This window comes from Rhododendron vialii, chromosome 2a (assembly GCF_030253575.1).
Source record: "Rhododendron vialii isolate Sample 1 chromosome 2a, ASM3025357v1".
NCBI lineage: Eukaryota > Viridiplantae > Streptophyta > Magnoliopsida > Ericales > Ericaceae > Rhododendron > Rhododendron vialii.
Genome location: NC_080558.1, coordinates 45,475,997 through 45,494,329, shown reverse-complemented (window position 1 = coordinate 45,494,329; position 18,333 = coordinate 45,475,997). Strand labels below are relative to the sequence as shown.

The 18,333-nt window shown below is 39.7% G+C and overlaps 3 protein-coding genes across 4 annotated transcripts; 1 reads left to right on the top strand and 2 right to left on the bottom strand.

Moving 5' to 3' along the window:
* The first annotated feature begins 2,167 nt into the window (after positions 1-2,167).
* LOC131315562 (6-phosphogluconate dehydrogenase, decarboxylating 3, chloroplastic) lies at positions 2,168-5,596 on the top strand. The gene is made up of 2 exons (XM_058344695.1): positions 2,168-2,706; positions 4,326-5,596. Exons 1-2 carry the CDS (start codon positions 2,322-2,324, stop codon positions 5,420-5,422), a joined length of 1,482 nt encoding a protein of 493 aa, XP_058200678.1. The 5' UTR covers positions 2,168-2,321; the 3' UTR covers positions 5,423-5,596.
* A 2,729-nt stretch (positions 5,597-8,325) lies between these two features.
* On the bottom strand, positions 8,326-9,939 carry LOC131315877 (uncharacterized). The gene is made up of 2 exons (XM_058345098.1): positions 9,325-9,939; positions 8,326-9,233 (listed from the first exon to the last, which is right to left on the bottom strand). The coding sequence occupies exons 1-2, from the start codon at positions 9,502-9,504 to the stop codon at positions 8,472-8,474; spliced, it is 942 nt and encodes a 313-aa protein (XP_058201081.1). The 5' UTR covers positions 9,505-9,939; the 3' UTR covers positions 8,326-8,471.
* Positions 9,940-10,117: 178 nt separating this feature from the next.
* LOC131315876 (BTB/POZ domain-containing protein POB1-like) lies at positions 10,118-15,173 on the bottom strand. 2 transcript variants are annotated; one of them, XM_058345096.1, is made up of 6 exons: positions 14,813-15,173; positions 12,848-12,994; positions 12,419-12,540; positions 12,264-12,327; positions 11,724-12,003; positions 10,118-11,112 (listed from the first exon to the last, which is right to left on the bottom strand). In XM_058345096.1, exons 1-6 carry the CDS (start codon positions 15,012-15,014, stop codon positions 10,299-10,301), a joined length of 1,629 nt encoding a protein of 542 aa, XP_058201079.1. In that variant the 5' UTR covers positions 15,015-15,173; the 3' UTR covers positions 10,118-10,298. The 2 variants fall into 2 exon arrangements, with proteins under 2 accessions (XP_058201079.1, XP_058201080.1); XM_058345097.1 differs by having other exon boundaries at positions 12,875-12,994.
* Between the last annotated feature and the right edge of the window lie 3,160 nt (positions 15,174-18,333).

Below are 18,333 nucleotides of genomic sequence, written 5' to 3'. Positions count from 1 at the left end.
AGTGGCAACATCCAACCTCAAAAGTAGAATTCACCCCTCTACTGTGTCCCAGATTGTCTAAGGAAGTATCCCGCTCTACTGCTTAACTGATGGCATTACTAACTCTGATATTGAAAAGGGGTATGGTTCTCTTGTGAGGAATAAAAAATGGATTCATCGCGATGGAGCCATATAGCCCAACACACCGGCAGGAAAAAGTGTGGCACAAGGGACTCCTAAATGGTGTTGATGGTTGCTCTCACGGTTACTCTTGGCCCGAATATGAACGTTTCAATGAAAGGAGGAAGAGCAAGTAGGCGGGGACAATAACATTCCCGGAGCGCATGACTCGCGGATTCATCTTCCAGACAGCCCGAGGGGCAAGTGCTATAGGAGGAGATACGACGGTTATGGAGAAACGCTTTGGTAGAAATTCTATCCGGGAGAGCTAACCAGAAGAAGTGGTGAACTCTAGTTGATGGGCATTAATCTTCCAAACCCCATTTCTAATTCTCAAATAATAAGGGATTAGTCCCTTTGACACTGCAATGAATTTCTTCTAGTCCGAAGGGATTAGTCGAGCATGATCAAAGTTCGGAGGCTTGATCGAAAGCAAAGCTCTTCGGGTCACTGAAAATTTGTCCGATTGTTAATTTCAGGCCTTGAGTATTGGAAATGTGCTTAAAATGACTTTAGACATCCGATTATAAAAATGCAAAAGGAGTTCAACGTCTTCTCAAACAAACAAGGAGAAATAAGTGATTTCAAGAGGCATAACAAAACCTCTCGAAATTCAATCACATTCAGCCCTATTTCTTAATAGAAAATGCTAACAACCACACATAAGGGCGGTGATTAATGTATTAGAAATGCATCGATGAAGCATGTATTGTGATACTAATAATGTTTTTGGCATTATGTATTTGTTACTTCCCTCTCCCCCCCCACAATAAATAGTTGGCAAAACTGCTTCTTCATTAGGATGTGCTTGGTTTTAAATTAACTCGTGTATGTTTAGTGATATTTTGTTAAATTTTCAAAAATAATCATTCATGTGGACGAGAAAAATCAAAAGAGCATAAAAAATGGACCAAAATTGGACAAAGTAGATATAAGATGAAAAAATTAATACAATAAAAATTGTCCTTTTCAAACTGTTTTTGTCTTTAGCAAATTTGTAGGAATTTCAATCATCATTTAATTTTTTTTTGGTCGAGACAAATAATAAATCTAGAAAAATTGAGGTGAATAGAACAAAAATTCAAAAAAGCAGCCAAATAAACAGTAGTAATACCGAAAAAATAGTCCAAACATCAAGGGCAGCGTTACCAGAGTTTGAGGGATTTAAGCAAATTTCAAAAAAAAAAAGTACTAAAATTTTATATCTTTAATGTGTGAATTATTTATTCCCATATTATAACGCTTTTGTGTGTAGCCAAAATAATGAAGTTCTACTTAATACTTTAATAAGTAGATATATATTTTAATGAAACAAAAGAAATCAAGTTCAATAAATTTATATTAAAAAGCAACTTTATTTAAAAAAACAAAAGAAAAAACTTTTTTCAAAAATTGATAAAGACCAAAAAATAAGCCAAATAAATCCTAAATTTGGAACTGTTTGGTTCTAGTTTAAACCATTGTAAAGGAAGTGCCAAAATTTGACCAAAAAAATACTTTCCGGTGCCAAATTATAAAAAATCACTATTTAGTATTGTATTCGTCCGTATAACCAGTTGTGATGGATGATGAATTAAGACTTGTTCGGCTAAGGTTTTTCTTTTTTTAAATGTTTTTTGTTTTGTTTTACGAGATAAATCATTCTTTCACAATATATTACTTTTAATTTAAAAAATAGAATATCTAATTTACGGAGGTGTTGTAAATAGTCTGTTTACAGTACCAATCAATCTCAGCCGTCTATTCGCGGAATCAATGGTTGAGATTCGTTTTCAATTATGACCGGTCACAATTAACTCTTCCCCGAAAAAGTTTTATTAACATTTTGACCGTCAAAAACATTTTTGAACGGTTACGATTGAGTGCTGCAAGTGTTTACAGCACCTCCATAAAAAAGATTTTCTCCTAAAAAATAAATATTTATTTCCTTTACCATGAAATACTCCATTTTGGAAAAAGTCGCTTTAACTGCAAACTACGTCGTTCTGGGTAGGGCTCCTTTGGAATAGTCTTTACCTCGAAATAATCGCCGTTGCCGATTAAATCTTTTGTCGTTGGTGGCTCCCTCGACGACTCCGTCGGCTCCCGCCCATCACCTCTTCAACTCCCACACTCCACCCTCCACTTCCTCTCTCTCTCTCTCTCTCTCTAAACCCACCACCATGGAACCCTCCCTCTCCCGCATCGGGCTGGCCGGCCTGGCAGTCATGGGCCAGAACCTAGCCCTAAACATCGCCGACAAGGGCTTCCCCATCTCCGTCTACAACCGCACCACCTCCAAGGTCGACGAAACCCTAGATCGGGCCCGCAACGAGGGAAACCTCCCTTTAAGCGGCCACTACACCCCCAAGGACTTCGTCCTGTCCCTCAAACGGCCCAGATCCGTCATCATCCTAGTCAAGGCCGGGTCCCCTGTCGACCAGACCATCGCCGCCTTGTCGGATTATATGGAGCCGGGTGATACTATTATCGATGGTGGGAATGAGTGGTACGAGAATACCGAGAGGCGGCTGCATGAGGTGTCTCAGAAAGGCATCCTTTACCTCGGTATTGAAAAAAACTTTCTTGCGTTTACGGTGGTTTTTTTTGTTGGGTTTGAAAAAGATTTCAATTTTGATGAGATTCTAGTATTCAATTTTTAATTTTTTGTTGGGTTTGCAAAAAAGAGATTCTTACGTTTACAGTTTTTTGTTGTTGTTGTTGGGTTTGAAAAATATTCAATTTTGATGAGATTCTAGTATTATTGAGTAACGGAAAGTCTACAAACACAACTCCAGACATGCGTCCATGTGCATCGGTATTAAAAAAAAATGTTTATTTTTACATGTAGCTTCTTGCCAACTTTTGTTGTTGTTGATAAAAGATTCAATTTTTTACTTGTTAGATGCCAGTAGTAAATTGAGTACAAATTCTCTTCAATAAGTCTAGCAACACAACTCCGGTCACGACTGTGTTGGGGCCGTGGCTCCAGATGCAGTTGTGTCCAGAATTGCATTTTAAAGTTGTGTTCACAGGATTTCTCAATTCTGTTAGTATAGAGAAGTTGAAGTGATCGTTAGTTTTCTAAACTGTGGAAATTACATGTATTGGAATAGCTTCTTACATGTTTTTTTTTTGGCTTCAGAAAAGGTTCAAGTTTGATGAGATACCAGTATAATTGAGTAAGATTCTCTTAGTATTGAAAATTTATTGATTGTTATTGCTAGTCCATGGAAACTAATTGTACTGATTGTTATTGCTAGTCCATGGAAACTAATTGTACTGGAGTAGTCTATGGAAAGGCAACCTTTACCTCGGTATTGAAAAAGTGTTTCTTAAATTGAGCTTCTTACAGCTTTTTTTGTTGGGTCTGAAAAAGATTCAGTTTTGATGAGATACTAGTACATTAGACTAAAATTCTGTTAGTATAGAAAATTTTAGTGATTGTATATTTTCCAATCTATGGAAATTGCATGTATTGGAATTTGGAGTAGCTTGAGATACTAGTAGATTGAGTAAAATTCTAGCAGTGGAGAGAACTTTTATGGGGGTGTTTGTTTCTAATCTACGGGAATTACATGTACTGGAGTAGCTTCTTACAGTCCTTTTTCATTTGGTTTTGAGTTTTAAGAAGATTCAATTTTGATAAGAATCATGAGATATTGCTATACCAGTATAATTGAGCAAGATTCTATGTTAGTATAGATGGTCGTTTTTAGTGATTGTTATTTGTAACCTAGTGTAATTACATGACTGGAGTAGCTTCTTACGGTTTTTCTTTTCTGGGTTTTGAGAAAGATTCTGATGAGATACTAGTAAACTAAGAAAAATTTCTATTAGTAGAGATTGTTTTTCTGAATGATTGTTATTTGTAAAAGGAAATTACAATTAACATGTTCTGGAGTAGCTTCTTACAGTCTTTTGTCTTGGTTGAAGAAGATTCATGAGATACTAGGATAATTTCGAGTAAAATTCTGTTAGTGTAGGACTGTAGGTAATTTTAGTGATTCTTATTGCTAATCTGCGGAAATTACTTCTACTGGAGTATTGTCCTGGCCTCTTGGGTTTGAAAAAGATTCAGTTTGAATTGAGATACTAGTATAATTGAGTAAAATCTATCAGTATAGCAAATTTTCTTGAATGTTCTGTGGAAATTACTGTTCTCAACTTCATTCATTCTTAAACAGGTATGGGTGTTTCCGGCGGTGAAGAGGGTGCCCGTAATGGTCCTTCTCTGATGCCAGGTGGATCCTACCAGGCCTACTTAAACATAGAGGAAATCGTGAAGAAAGTTGCAGCTCAAGTTGAGGATGGTCCCTGCGTGACCTATATTGGTGAAGGAGGGTCAGGTAATTTTGTAAAAATGGTGCATAATGGAATTGAATATGGTGATATGCAGCTGATTTCTGAGGCCTACGACGTGTTAAAAAATGTGGGAGGGTTGTCGAATGTTGAATTGGCTGAGATTTTCAGCGAGTGGAACAAAGGGGAGCTTGAGAGTTTCTTGATTGAAATCACGGCGGATATATTCAAAGTGAAGGATGAACATGGAGAGGGAGAATTAGTGGATAAGATTCTAGATAAGACGGGGATGAAAGGGACTGGGAAATGGACAGTCCAGCAGGCGGCGGAGCTGTCAGTGGCAGCTCCGACGATTGCCGCCTCATTGGACTGTAGGTACTTGAGTGGCTTGAAGGAGGAGAGAGAGGCTGCGGCAGAGGTGTTAGAGGCAGCAGGATTGAAGGAGGAGGTTGGGACTGTGAGGAGTGGGATTGATAAGAAGAGGCTGATTGATGATGTGAGGCAGGCATTGTATGCATCCAAGATTTGTAGTTATGCTCAGGGGATGAATTTATTGAGGGCGAAAAGTGTTGAGAAGGGATGGGATTTGAATTTCGGTGAATTGGCTAGGATTTGGAAAGGAGGGTGTATTATTAGGGCCGTATTCTTGGACCGGATTAAGAAGGCGTACCAAAGGAATCCGAATTTGGCTAGTTTGGTGGTGGACCCGGATTTTGCGAGGGAGATGGTGCAGAGGCAGGCGGCATGGAGGAGAGTCGTTGGGTTGGCCATTTCTGCTGGGATTAGTACTCCTGGGATGTGTGCTAGTCTTTCTTATTTTGATACATATAGGAGAGCAAGGCTCCCTGCGAACCTTGTTCAAGCTCAAAGGGACTTGTTTGGGGCGCATACCTATGAGAGGATTGACCGCCCGGGTGCATTTCATACGGAATGGACAAAGCTTGCTCGAAAGGGTGACACCCATGTAGCTGCTCTCAATTGAGCTTTACCATTTGTTTGTGCTCATTGGGTTTTGTTGGTGTTTCAATTCACATGGGTTGTATCTTTTGTTGCTGGGGATTTTACCTGCTTAGGCATTTCTATTGTTGTTTTAGCCTTGCAGTGGTTTTCCATTTTGCTGCTAATAAGTGATGCATGCCTACTGGCTTCATTGGAATTTCTTGCCAGTGCAGGTTAGAAGATAAACTAATGCTTATTTTTCTTTTAATATCACACAGCATTGCTTGTTAGTTGTTACAGATAGGTGTTTGCTTTTCCCCCCGGTATAGTTTGTCATCTTAGACTTCTTGGTATTCCGCTAATTTGTTGACTCTAATTAATTGAGAGTACAATGAAGCAATAGTTTCAGAAACATGGAATTTTGGTGCCTTGATTTCTCTTCTATTGGAGTAAGTGGAATGGAGTAAATGGGAGTCAGTCATAACTGCTGTCTCAAGAGAAAGATCTATTCGTAAACTGAAAAAAAGGCATGGTAGATATGCAGCATATGCTCATATACCGTTGTGGGATGAATCCAAAAATCCATGTTTTGCCATGGAACGATAGCTGGAATCTTGGTGTAGAAATTTAAAAATGTGGCTTCAAATACTGACGTTCTCAACTTTCTGTAACATTCCTGCATGTCTCTACTCTTTCGTTGCTCCAGCAGTCATTTTTTCACTCGTGTTTTTCTGGTGCTGATTATTGATTTCCATGGTTGCAATGGAAGGTTGACCATGTAGTTGGATTCTGGTAGACACGTTGGGTCCAGTTGTTAAAACCCTTACTCCTTGTTCTCACATCTTTCTTATGCCCCACATCTTTCTTATGCCCCATTGAGATGAATACATTTTTGCTGGGTGTCTGCTTTACGGCAAACTTACTGCTAGTGCAGTTTCATGCTCTTTGGATATGTTTGCTATATCTGACAATTGCTATGTGATTGACAACATCAATGTTGATGGATGTTCAATTGCTGTACTCAATCAGTGTCAAGAACTTTCAACCATACTTTTATAAGGACTCGTGGGAGAGTCCATATCAAACATCAGATGGTAATGGGTCTATGCTCGTAGGATCTGTTGGGTTTGGAATTTTTAGTTTGGAATTTGATGCAGAGATAAATGTCAGTAGACGATACGTACCTAACTATAACTTCTGTGATATGCATGAAAAATGCATTCGTATATTGGCAGCATGTCTTCTGAATACCTTCTTTTTTGTTCCTTCGGTTAGCTACAAAATAACAAATTAAAGTTTGTTGTTTCGTTTGCTGACTGTTAGGCAATCACTTTGATGATTTGGCAGGTTTTTTTTATTCTTGGCATGCCGCATGCTTGCTTTAAATATAATATGTTGCTTTGACACCAAATCGTGGTTGAAAGCAGTGGGTATGATACCGTTTTCGTTGTTGTTATACGTACACGTGTCAGGTGTAATTTCAGATACGGTATTGAATTTATGGTTGTAAGAGTGATATATTTGTATGTTTATTTAAATGTATGCTTAAAAAGGTTTGGAAAATTCAATGACAATATCTAGTTAACTATCCTAAAAAACTAGTGATCATGGTGGTTTCCTTATGTTAGACTTGTATTGTTTATGGTGAACTGATTGGCCTTGGGTATTGACATTGATATCTCTTGATATGACTTCTTGTGAAGGTATTTTCATCAGGTACGCAAATGGCTGCTTGAGAAAACTGCTGAGAAGGAAAAATTATTGCACGATCTTGGGTTACCAACCCATGACTCATAACACCCTTTTTCACCGCATATTTTTGTGGGCACCAATACTAACTACAAATGTGTATGGATTGCACAAAAATGTGTGGTGAAAAAGAATATTGGGGTGCCCCAAGACCCCTAAATAAGTACACTAGTAACCTTGTGTCAAACTTTGACACAGCCTCACAGGTCACACCCTCTGCTTATTTGAATAATTTATTGATTTATTCATAGCATCACTCGCTTCCCATTCGCACAGGTATGCCTTTACCAACGAACACAATATATGATAGTAGACGCCGAAAATGGATAATTACTGTTGGGTTTCGGAGGCCTAATTCAGTTTGGTTTGCCACTTCACGGACAATCACAGTAATTGGTGTAAAATCCTACAATGTGTTTTTCTATATGCAACAGCCAATGTTTTACTGTACTCTCTTATCCATTTGATACAAAGTGAAGATCTTCGCGTCGTGCTTTTTTGTGTCTGTGTTTGCACGATTATTCGTTGTGCGTTGTGCGATTGTGTGTATGGATTTGGGTCTCTGATCCACCACAACGAAAACCAAGTTGATCCCTTTACCAGTTTCCTTGTACAATCTTTGTGCCTACGAAGGGCATATGAAACAGTTTGGTTTATTTACACCGACCCTTTTTATGTGCCCCTTTTCAAATTAAAGATCTCGATCGATTTTTAAACACGTTAGTACTTTATTTTTTGATTCAAAAATTTTACGGTTTTTTTAGGTGACTTTAAAAGGGTAGTCGTAGGCTAAATTTTTCTATGATTTGATAAACAAGTCTCAAACGTGGGTTTGGCAGGTTAATTATTTAGTTTGACTTCGTATCTGATACCTCACCTAACTTTAGTTGAGCTTTGTCATCTTCTTGCATTTGGAACTCAATTTATTTAGCTTTCTCGAGCAGACACCAAACCTAATCCTACTGTGGTGCAGGTTCGAGTAGTGAGAACTGAGAAGCAACCACTCAACAAAAAAACGTGTGAAATAAGACCCAAACAGGATCTCTCCCCCACCCCCTGGTAGACTAGATGCTCCTGTCCGGTCCATTTGTGGATCCTTTTCGGCCCAAGTCGATCCTCTCCTCTCTATGAATTAGCAGGACCTACGCACCATGTGCAGTGTTTACAAAAGAGAATACACCATGTTAGGCCGTATTATGACATATTCAACTCTGAATTATGCATTCTAAAACATTTTAGAACACATTAACAATTAACTTAGCCGTAAAGAAGATAGATGAAATTTGCACCTTGTGTTTTTGAGAAAGAAATGAAGATCAGGAAAGAACGAAAATGTAGAGCTATCAAATACTTGCATTCTCAATGGCTGGGTGAGTTCTTGTAACAGCTGCAGTAGGCATTTTGCTGGTACCTATCCAAATGGTTTCAAGATCGACACTTTTCTCTGCTTCTCTCTCCATTTCATGGATTTTCTTTGCCGTTACAACCTTGACAAGTACCATCCCCACAAACCAAACCACCACCAGTCCGACAAATCCAAGCACAAACCCCTTCACCCACCAATCCCACACCCTCTGCTTCCTCTCCAATGGAACAACTATGGACAAAAAACCCTGATGTCTACTATAACACGAATTCCGTGTGCTCATTTCGCTGAGATGAACTGTCCTGTTTGCACCGAATCTAGCACATCTTTCTCTTCCATTACTTTCTTCTGGGAGTTCCAAACTGGGAAACTGAATCTCTATCGGCTTTACCTTGGGGTTGAGATCGAGCTTCGTGACATTATTGGAGCTTATATTTGAGGCATCAAAAGCCATGAAACCAACTACAGAAGACACCAGGGAGTAACCTTCCATCTTGTTGAAGTACGAAGACCAGTTGCCAAAATCTAGATACATAAGAGAGATTCTCCTCACATAAGGCACTGGAAGAGTCCTTCGAGGGATGTGAATGTAGCTGAAATTAGCACCTCTATTCCACAAGGTCTTGCTCCGAATTCGTACCACCACCATTTCGATGCCTTCCAGATTTTCTGGCAGATCGGCTTTGTATAGACCACCGGTGTGAGGTCGACGGTGAGGCAGAGCTCTGAGAGCAAGATCCTGAAGGAGAGCATCTAGAGATTCATTAGTAACAGGGTTATTAAAGCTGTTCACTACCGGAAACAAAAACAGAGAGAGAATCAACCAGAACCTCAACATCTTTTGATCTTTGATCATTGCATTGCAAAAGGTGGCACAACTTTTGACAGTAAGAGATGAGACAATGGAATAAGTCATGCTTGTTGTAATGGGTCCCATTAGGGGAACTAATTAGTAGAAAAACAGGCTCCTTCACAACCATGGGATCCCACCTTGGAGGAAGTACAATCATATCACAGTTAGTCCATGAAATGCGGGGATTAACATGTACTAGCGTGGTTGCATGTTTCCACAATTCGAGAGGCAATTAAGCAGCAAATGGTGGGGATGAAGCCATGTGAAGGAGATTGGTAACAACAAGAACAAGGGCATATTGTTACCAAAACAAGGGCATATCCAACATGTATATCGAGTTATTCAACATCCTTCCTACATGCAACCTCACCTTGCACGTGGAAATACCAAATGTTGATCAAGCTATTAGACATCCTTCCTCACGCCTTACATGTGGAGATGCAAACACTTGCACGCAAAGCAAAATAGGACACCAAAGAGATAAACATACTGCAAGGGGGGAAAATTGCAAAAAGAGGAATTTGAACCCAAGACCTCCCAGAACAAGAATAAATAGAGAGACTTTAACCCAAAACTTACCAGAATAAAAAAAAAAAACTATGATACCATGTTAAGTAACCAATTGTCCAAAAAAAATTAAGGTGTTAAGAAATGGTGTTAACAATTTATATCAAGTTTATTTCACACGACTTTCCCCAGTCATAGCAATTCAAAAAGTAACACCGCAGAAAAGGACCTTTAACAATTAACAACAAAGAACAAGAGAAAACTACAAAAGGAGAATTGCATATACATAATTGTGATATACAGAAATAGTGTTTCAGGAGCACTTGACTGAAATTGCTACAACCAATCCCCCTACAACAATACTTCCCTCCAAGTGAGAATATAACTGCAATTACCTAACCGATTATTAACATGTTTTTTAGAAACTAGGTCGTTAAAAAAGAGTCACTTCCTGATGGTGAGCTCAGCCCTGAGATGGAGAATCCCATTGATGAAATAAAGGCTGTCCTCTGCCATGAATGCAGTCCAAGGTACACCAAATAGGTTCCGATACCCAACTGCCTTCCCTCCTGTAAATGTGTAGTTCCCTTTATACCGACTCGCATACTCCTCACTGGGTTTCAACCTAGATGAAAAATCATAGTCAACCGCAAAACTCACTTTTCCCTTCTCCTGCATTCCCAAAAACAACCCGAAGCAATGGCAGTTTGTTTGTTGTTCCAAGTTACAGTGTGCAGAAAGGAAAAACCCTTGTCCCCCAAGATGGAAGGCTTGAGAGTAAACCCTGCCAGCCGGGAAAATATGCGCACACTCTTCACGCTTCAAATCCAGGTACACCACACACTGCTGACGTGGCAGTTCAAACTCCACAACCTTGACTGGACGATACTTGTAAGCGCGCTCTATAAACCGATGGCAAGAGGGGTTGAGATCCTCTGCAGCAAGGGTGCGCTTCCGATACGGTGCCTCCGCCTTGAAAAAGAGAGCGTCCAGAACAACCTTTGAAGCGAGTTCTTGGTTGAAGTCGTTGCACGTGAGGACTTTCTTCAGCTTTCGGCCAGTCATGTATGGGAAGCGGATGAGGCGACACAGGCGTGTGCCTAGGACATCTCGTCGGTACTCTAGCATTGGGTAATGGGCTCGGGCCCACTTCAGGACTAAATCATAGATAACATCCTCTGAAGCTACCTGGAGATCATCACTGGACAATACGGCCTCAATTCCAGGTAAAGGCAAGTTCAGCAACTCTTCTTGGAACCTGGAAAGAAATGCCAGAAAACAATGTCTTCAACTCAACAGACCAAATATAGCATTTTGAGTTCAGTGGACCCATATTGAGAAGAAGGCAATTTTTCAATCCGGGCCACTCTGAAATTGCCACATAAAAATGCATGTAGGGAGTTGTGGATTCTTATCCAATCTTCCTAAGAGAAAAAGATATGGCTGAAGTACACATTGAAATTTGCAACTGTCAAACCAGACTGGCAACTCCAATGCCCAGTGAAAGCATAAACAGATGGCATTTTTCTCAAACCTCGGTTTTCTAAGGCTGTATTTAGATCAAGTATATGGGTAAGGCCATAAGGGAAAGGAAAAGGACAAAAGAAACTAAAGGACCTAACAGCTCACAATCCTTAGATCTTCAACTTTTTCATTCCCTTTTCCTTTCCGGTAACCAAATGCTTGGTCCAAACACATTCTAGCAAAATCGAGGGAATTAACATGCATATCATGAAATAGGAAGTCGTTTCTACAAATTTTCCTACCCCCCCTCCCAACTTTGTGATATCCAGAAGGAAAACAAATATTTAATTTTCAAGTATGAGATCACAAAGAAACAGAGTAGAGTTATATAATAGAGAAACTCACTTAGTAATGTCCTTGTACCGTGCAACAAGAAACTGCTTTGCTGCATCTGTCAGTGGGTGGACTGCGTCAGCCATTGAAACAGTGGATGGAAGATCCAAATAGAGCAAGGCAGACTCGCGAGTCATAGGCTTGCTTCGCAATAACTGGCTGCAGTATCTCATGCACGAAGCAACTTCATACTTTCCGGCAGCCATGAGCACATCAAGCAAAGCAGAAGGTGTGGTCGTTGTCAAAGAACTACTATACATAAAATTCAGGAGGTCCATGAAGGCAGCTTCCTCTGTTTCACAAGAAGTTTTCAAAGAATGATTGTGTAAATATAACTTATTAAGTCAACTTCATGAAAAGAACATAAAACTATATAGAAACCATGAATGGGCTCCAAAGGTACAACTGGACCAAAGGAATGCAGCGAAAAACCAATGAAATGATGACATATAAGTTACAAGTTACAAGCGTGAGAGCTCTGATGATGCATGAACCAATATTTTCAATACAGGTAAGCCAAAATACAGGAATCTGATATGTTTCTAGAATTACCAGAGGCATTAATTCTTAGTGTTATATGTCGCAGTTCTGATTCTCTCATTCCATTCAAAAAAAGCTGCAAGAAAGGCCAATATCAGAATTCGATTTTGGCAAGCCATTATGTCATGTAACCGAAGCAGCTTCGAGCCGAAGAAATAATTCCTGACCTTATAAAAAAATGGACTCTGTGCTGCTAAAATCGGAGAGCTGATGTGTATAGTCTTCACTCGATGGACCACTGTACAGCCCATATTCCAGGATGAATCATTACTATCGGCAGCTTCCTCACCTGCAGAAGTATCTAATCAATCATAAAATCTGCACAACTCAAAACCAGCCAATGTCATGGAAATGGAATTATGAGTCGCTGCTGAACCATGCACTATCATAGCATCATATTCCCTAACCAGATGACATAGTAGAGTATTGCAAATTTGCAATAAGCTACACAGTTCCTTCTGTAGCTGTAATTACCACAATAGAAGAATATACCAAATTTATTTACTTATTATTTTTCTGCTTGTCTGATCATTATTTTATTTGTGGTTGGGGTCGAACAAAGTTCAAAGAAAAGAAGACGAAAGTAAAATATGTACCAAGTGGAATTTTATTAACTCCACAACCTGAAGGTGATTCCTCAATCATTGCCACAGTTTCCTCATCTTCATTTTCGTGAGCAACACCATCATCTCTATCCAGCATGTTACAGCTTAAAATTTGCTCCTCGCGATTCGTGAACACATCTACCATTAAGAGTCAAAATAGTATTTATAGCTGAAATCAGCAACCGATATTGAGAAAGGAGAATCATGCAAACATACAAAAATTGCCAGAAGGCAGGATGGCATGCATGCACGCAATCAAAATCCAGTTCAGAAACAATTAAAAAATAATCATTTTAGAAAGATAAAAACGACAAGGTTAAAGCGATTGGAAGCCCAAATTACAGTAAAGGGAGCATTTTGGAGACAATAGATCAGCAACAATTTTTGTTCTCCTGCTCGGCAAGGGATGCGTTGAAGGCATAAGCATCCTTTTTATAGTCTCTAGGAAGGCATACATATCACAGTTCAAGTAGTTCAACTTCAATAGGTGAAATGATAATGGATAATTCTACCAATAACTAGGATTTGGATTTATGGAGATGCACCTAGGGCTAGAGAAGTTTACACATTCTACCACATTCCCACAACTTATTTTTTCCACCCTTACGCTGACCAAAGACAAACTTATGAAAATAATGTACACAGAGGAACCAAAATGTCAATGGCACAATGCTAACGACCTTCCATCTTTAATGTAAAATGGGATATGAACTTCAATCATTAACACATACACCTATCTCTTCTTGGTAACAAAAACCACAACTAACCCAGTTGCATCAACTTATGTAGTCCCACTTGTTCATTCCTCCACTATTTTCAGAACTCCTACACTTAGTATAATTAAAACCAGGCTATTTAAGACCCCTTGCCACAGTCCCATGCATTCTGCAGCTAGAGAAAACAGATGGAAAGAAAAAAAGTGGTGTTTCGTGCCAAGTCACTGTTTCAAGTTGCCATGGGATTACTGAATCAAGAAAAGCAACCCCCAAATAGGGCATTTCTACAGCATCAATACTTCCACAGCCAGAATATCTTAACTTGAAGCTACAAGCTTGGCCCAAGAAGTTACACAAACCCTAAGCACTGGCAGGTATCAATATTCGCCAATCTCAAAAAAGTGCACCCAGCCAGAACTCAACACCAGGGGCGACGCCAGTGTATTACCACTGGGATCAGGTGAACCTAGTGAGCTGGAGAATCAAACAATTTACAGAGTCTAAATTCTCACTTTTGGGGAAACATCAAGTGAGATGACACCATTGAAAAAAATCCCTAGAACCCTTTGAGCACATCTTTAGATGTAAATCCTACGGCTGTCATGTGTGCAGCTCACATTGCAGCTAGGAAACGCAGAGTTGAAGACTCTCTCTCTGGAGTCGCCACTGCTCAACACACCAACAAGCCTACAGGCTACAATTATACTAGGGCATTCCCTTACAATTATTGAACCAAGTGATTGGGACTTAAATGCACGGTTTGGTTCGGCTCGATTTGGTAAAGTAAGGGGGTGTTTCCACTAAATTAAAATAGACTAAAGTCCAAGTTTTTACGGATTTCTAGACGGATCATTCTCCTCACCTACATCAATCAAAATACAGTTTTTTTGCTACTCAAATGGGCAGAGGAAGAGGCAACTGGACATAGCAACCGTCCTTTGGGCATGACCGTAGGAACTCCAGACCCGCAATGGCCCCGGAAGGCACCAAATTGCCATAGCAACTACCACCTCACCAAGGACTACACAGAAGGACCAAGTTCGAGAGGGCGTCGTACTCGAACCCGTGACCTCCTGGCCACCCAAACCCTGTGGGAGTGAACCATGAGCCACTAGGCTACCACCCCGGGTGGTAACTAATATACCATTTAACGAAAATAACTCGACTATTGTCATTAGCCTGAAAGAAAAAAATATTAGCGGAAACGCACCCCGGAGGGCGAAAGAGAGTAGTTAGTTACCATCAACTTGACCCATGATGATCTCTTCTCTCCTCCGCTTGCGGTTGGGCCCCACCTCGGCAGCCTCATCGGACTTGCATACATCGGGCACGATTTCGATCCGAAGGAGCCGGTCGGAGAAGTTGGCGTCGTTGAAGGCGAAGGCGAAGTCGGAGTCGGAGTCTGTCCGGAACCCACTGAGTCGGGGTGGGTCCGAGTTCATGATCGAGCGAGAGGGTTTTAAAAATCAACAGATGGAGGAAACCCTAGTCGCCAAGTTGGGGGAAAATCCAATTGTCACAGTCAAGAGAATTCTCTTTCAGTTTCGCAACCCCCCCGTTATTCCTCGTTTGTTTGATTGTTAATAATATTGCAGTACGGATTTATCTCCCAGTATTTTGGTTAATTCCAATTTTCAAATACTTTATATATTTTTGGGAATTAATTTTCACACACCCTTTTTATATCCTCACACTTTTTTTTTTGGTTTTTAACACAAAAACACAAAAATAGAGTGTAAATATAAAAATAAAAAAAAGTGTGAAAATCACTCCCTATATTTTTTAGGACATTACATTTATATGCTTTGTTACCACCGGAGTGAGAGTCTAGTGAGTGAGTACTTGACTTATATCCTCTTTTGATGTACTATTTTCTTTTTCTATCAATGGAATTATCCTAAACTTTGGTAAAAAGTAAAACAAAAAAAAGAGTCTAGCGGGTGAGAGTCTCGTGGCTTAGTCCACAGGGTTTGGTGGGTTAGGAGGTCACAGGTTTGAGTCATGCTAATAACGTCTTTTCGAACTTGGTTCTCCTATGAAGACCATTGTGCTTCACTAGCTTTTGATGAGGCGGTAGTGCTATGGTTTTTTGGTTGTTTGAGTCATGCTAATAATGTCCTTTCGAACTTGGTTCTCCTATGAAGCTCGACTGTGCTTCACTAGTCCTTGATGGGATGGTAGTTGCTATGGTTTTTTGGTATCTCTCGAGACTATCCGCATGTCTGGAGGGTTGTTTTGCTCAGTCCTCCCTCCTCCACCCTTTTTTTAAATAAAATAAAAATCATTACTGCTTTGTTTGGAACTTGTGGAATAAAAAATTTCTCTTTCATTATTTAGTTTGGAGAGAAAGAGGAGAAAATTCTAAAATTGCACACAGTGCAATTTCCCTCTCATTTTACTTTTCTTTTTTTTATTCTCCAACTTTCCTCAAGTTCCAAACACAACTCTTTGGGAGGGATATTTTTAGATAAACTGATATTCGGATCAATTTGCACGCATTTCCACTAATTTCAGAGCTCCAAATTTGACAACCGAATCAAATCATCTAGTGGCCCAACGATTGGAATATTTGGCCTCCGTAATATTCGAACATGCGACATCGGATAAGCATTTTTTTGTTTTCTCATGCCCACTTGGATAAACTCTTTGGAAGGCGGATTTTTGCGTTGTGAAATTTTCATTTGTGACGGTGACATTTTGCAAAACCGCTCTCCGCTGTTATATAGATTATGTTGTTGCTATAGTTTTGTGATTGTTTTTGTTTACTTCTGGTTTCATTTTACAATATCTATAGACATCGAAGAAGAAGTTTCAGATAATATTCCCAAAGTGAGGAGTTCAATGAAGGGATTGTCAAAAGTGGGAACAGAGGAAAACGAAAATGTAGAAGTGAAGGTAGATGAGCCAAAGGTTGGAATGTTTTCATGATCAAGAAAGTGGTGGTGTTGTGGGTAGATCATGTCCAGCAACGACTACAGTATTCTTTTAAACGTGAAAGAAACTCACAAACTGAGCTTGTGGGGTGCCCTCCCTTTTATAGAGGCTTGAAAAGAAGTTCTGGAACTCGGTCATAATGCCTGCTTGGTCCGATATCCATATTCCCTGCCCATTCTCTACACCCGAGATATGGTTCCTTCTGCGTCGAGCAACCGTCCTTGCAGGAAGAGTACTTTGTATTGCGATCACCTGCTTGCAACCACTTGTGATGTGATTTTTGACGCCAGTACAACCCTTCTTTTCGATCCCCATTCTCCGGCCAGGCGATCCTCAAGTGCTGCCATCTCCGCCGAGTGGAATTCACGCCCTTGGGTTTCCAATATTCTCATCTCCGGCCTCCTTCGTCTGTCCAAACCATCGAGCATCAAAAACGAAAGTGTGTAGGAGCAACGCTTTGTGATCAGAGCCTATACAGTCCAGGTGCTCTACGTAGCTTTGATTATGGAGCGTTGGGGTCACATTCCTGGCTTCTCCATTATTTATTACTAGAGGCTCGCGTGTGTAAGTCGAATTTTCACAACATTTTTGTAAAAATGCTTCCCACTTATTGTTTGATCAAATTTTCACAAATGTTGTGAAAATTCGGCTTGCACACACATCGCATGTGCCCCGACCACTAGTTTAAAATTATGCTAAGATAGATTAACAATTCAGTTGCATAAAACTATGACGATTGTAAAGATTTAAGTGAAATTACAGTGACGCTAACAACAAAAAGATAAAACAAAGCACCGGTCAAAATCAAATCAAATCTTCAAAGAATCTATCCTAGCAAATAACCTTAATTTTCAGTTTTGGGAGGAAAAAAAAGTAACCGCAAGGGAGAACCTTGCTCCCCAAACCCATGATTTATCTTCCGACGAAAGGAGCTGCAAAGTGAAAATTTTCATTGACATTCACGATAAAAAAAAATTAAATTAAATTAAACTTCATAGGCATTCATATAAAGTATAAACACAGAAAGAGATTGGTCATGCTTTTACACGAGAGAGAGAGAGAGAGAGAGAGAGAGAGAGAGAGAGAGAGAGAGAAACAAATGAACTCCATGGCTGTTCTGTCTGCAAAAAGAAAATTGTGAGCGACGTGCGTAGGGTGAAACAGTTAGAACGAAGTATTTGTCGATCTTACCCCAAGCAGTTATTCTTTGGGAAGTAACTATTTTGTTTTGTTTGTTTTTTCTCTTTAGAGGTTATTTTAGGAAAGAAAGATTCATGCCAGGACAGACACCAACTGGTGCTCTCCCTTTATATATTAGAATAGATAATGGTTGTATCTCGTATCTATCTAAGCAGAACTCCTCTTGGTGTCAATAGAGAATACATTTACCCACGTTATAATTAATTGATTTTCATGATTCGTCAATAGAGAATACGTTTTCATAACTACTCCTACTTTAATGTGCCACGTTGTCGTATCTACTTTAGGTTTTCACAATTGCGTGTGGCCCACCACCATTGAAATTTTTAGTACTCCCACCGTACTAATTTACTTGTCCCTCTCGTTTTATTCTAGTCGGATAAAAAACTAGTTACTATATTTTTAAATTGGTAATGAATTTTATACTATCTAATATGGGGAACCGGAGGTGTTGTAGCGCACCCCGGTGTAGTGCGGCACACGGACCGTCGATCTCGTCAATCAACGGTTGCGATGTGTTTTTTAACTTTGACCGATAATAAATATCTTTTACCTGTAAAAGAAGGTTTTTAATTTGAACCGTTGATTGATGAGATCGACGGTTGTGTGCTGCCCTACACACGCACT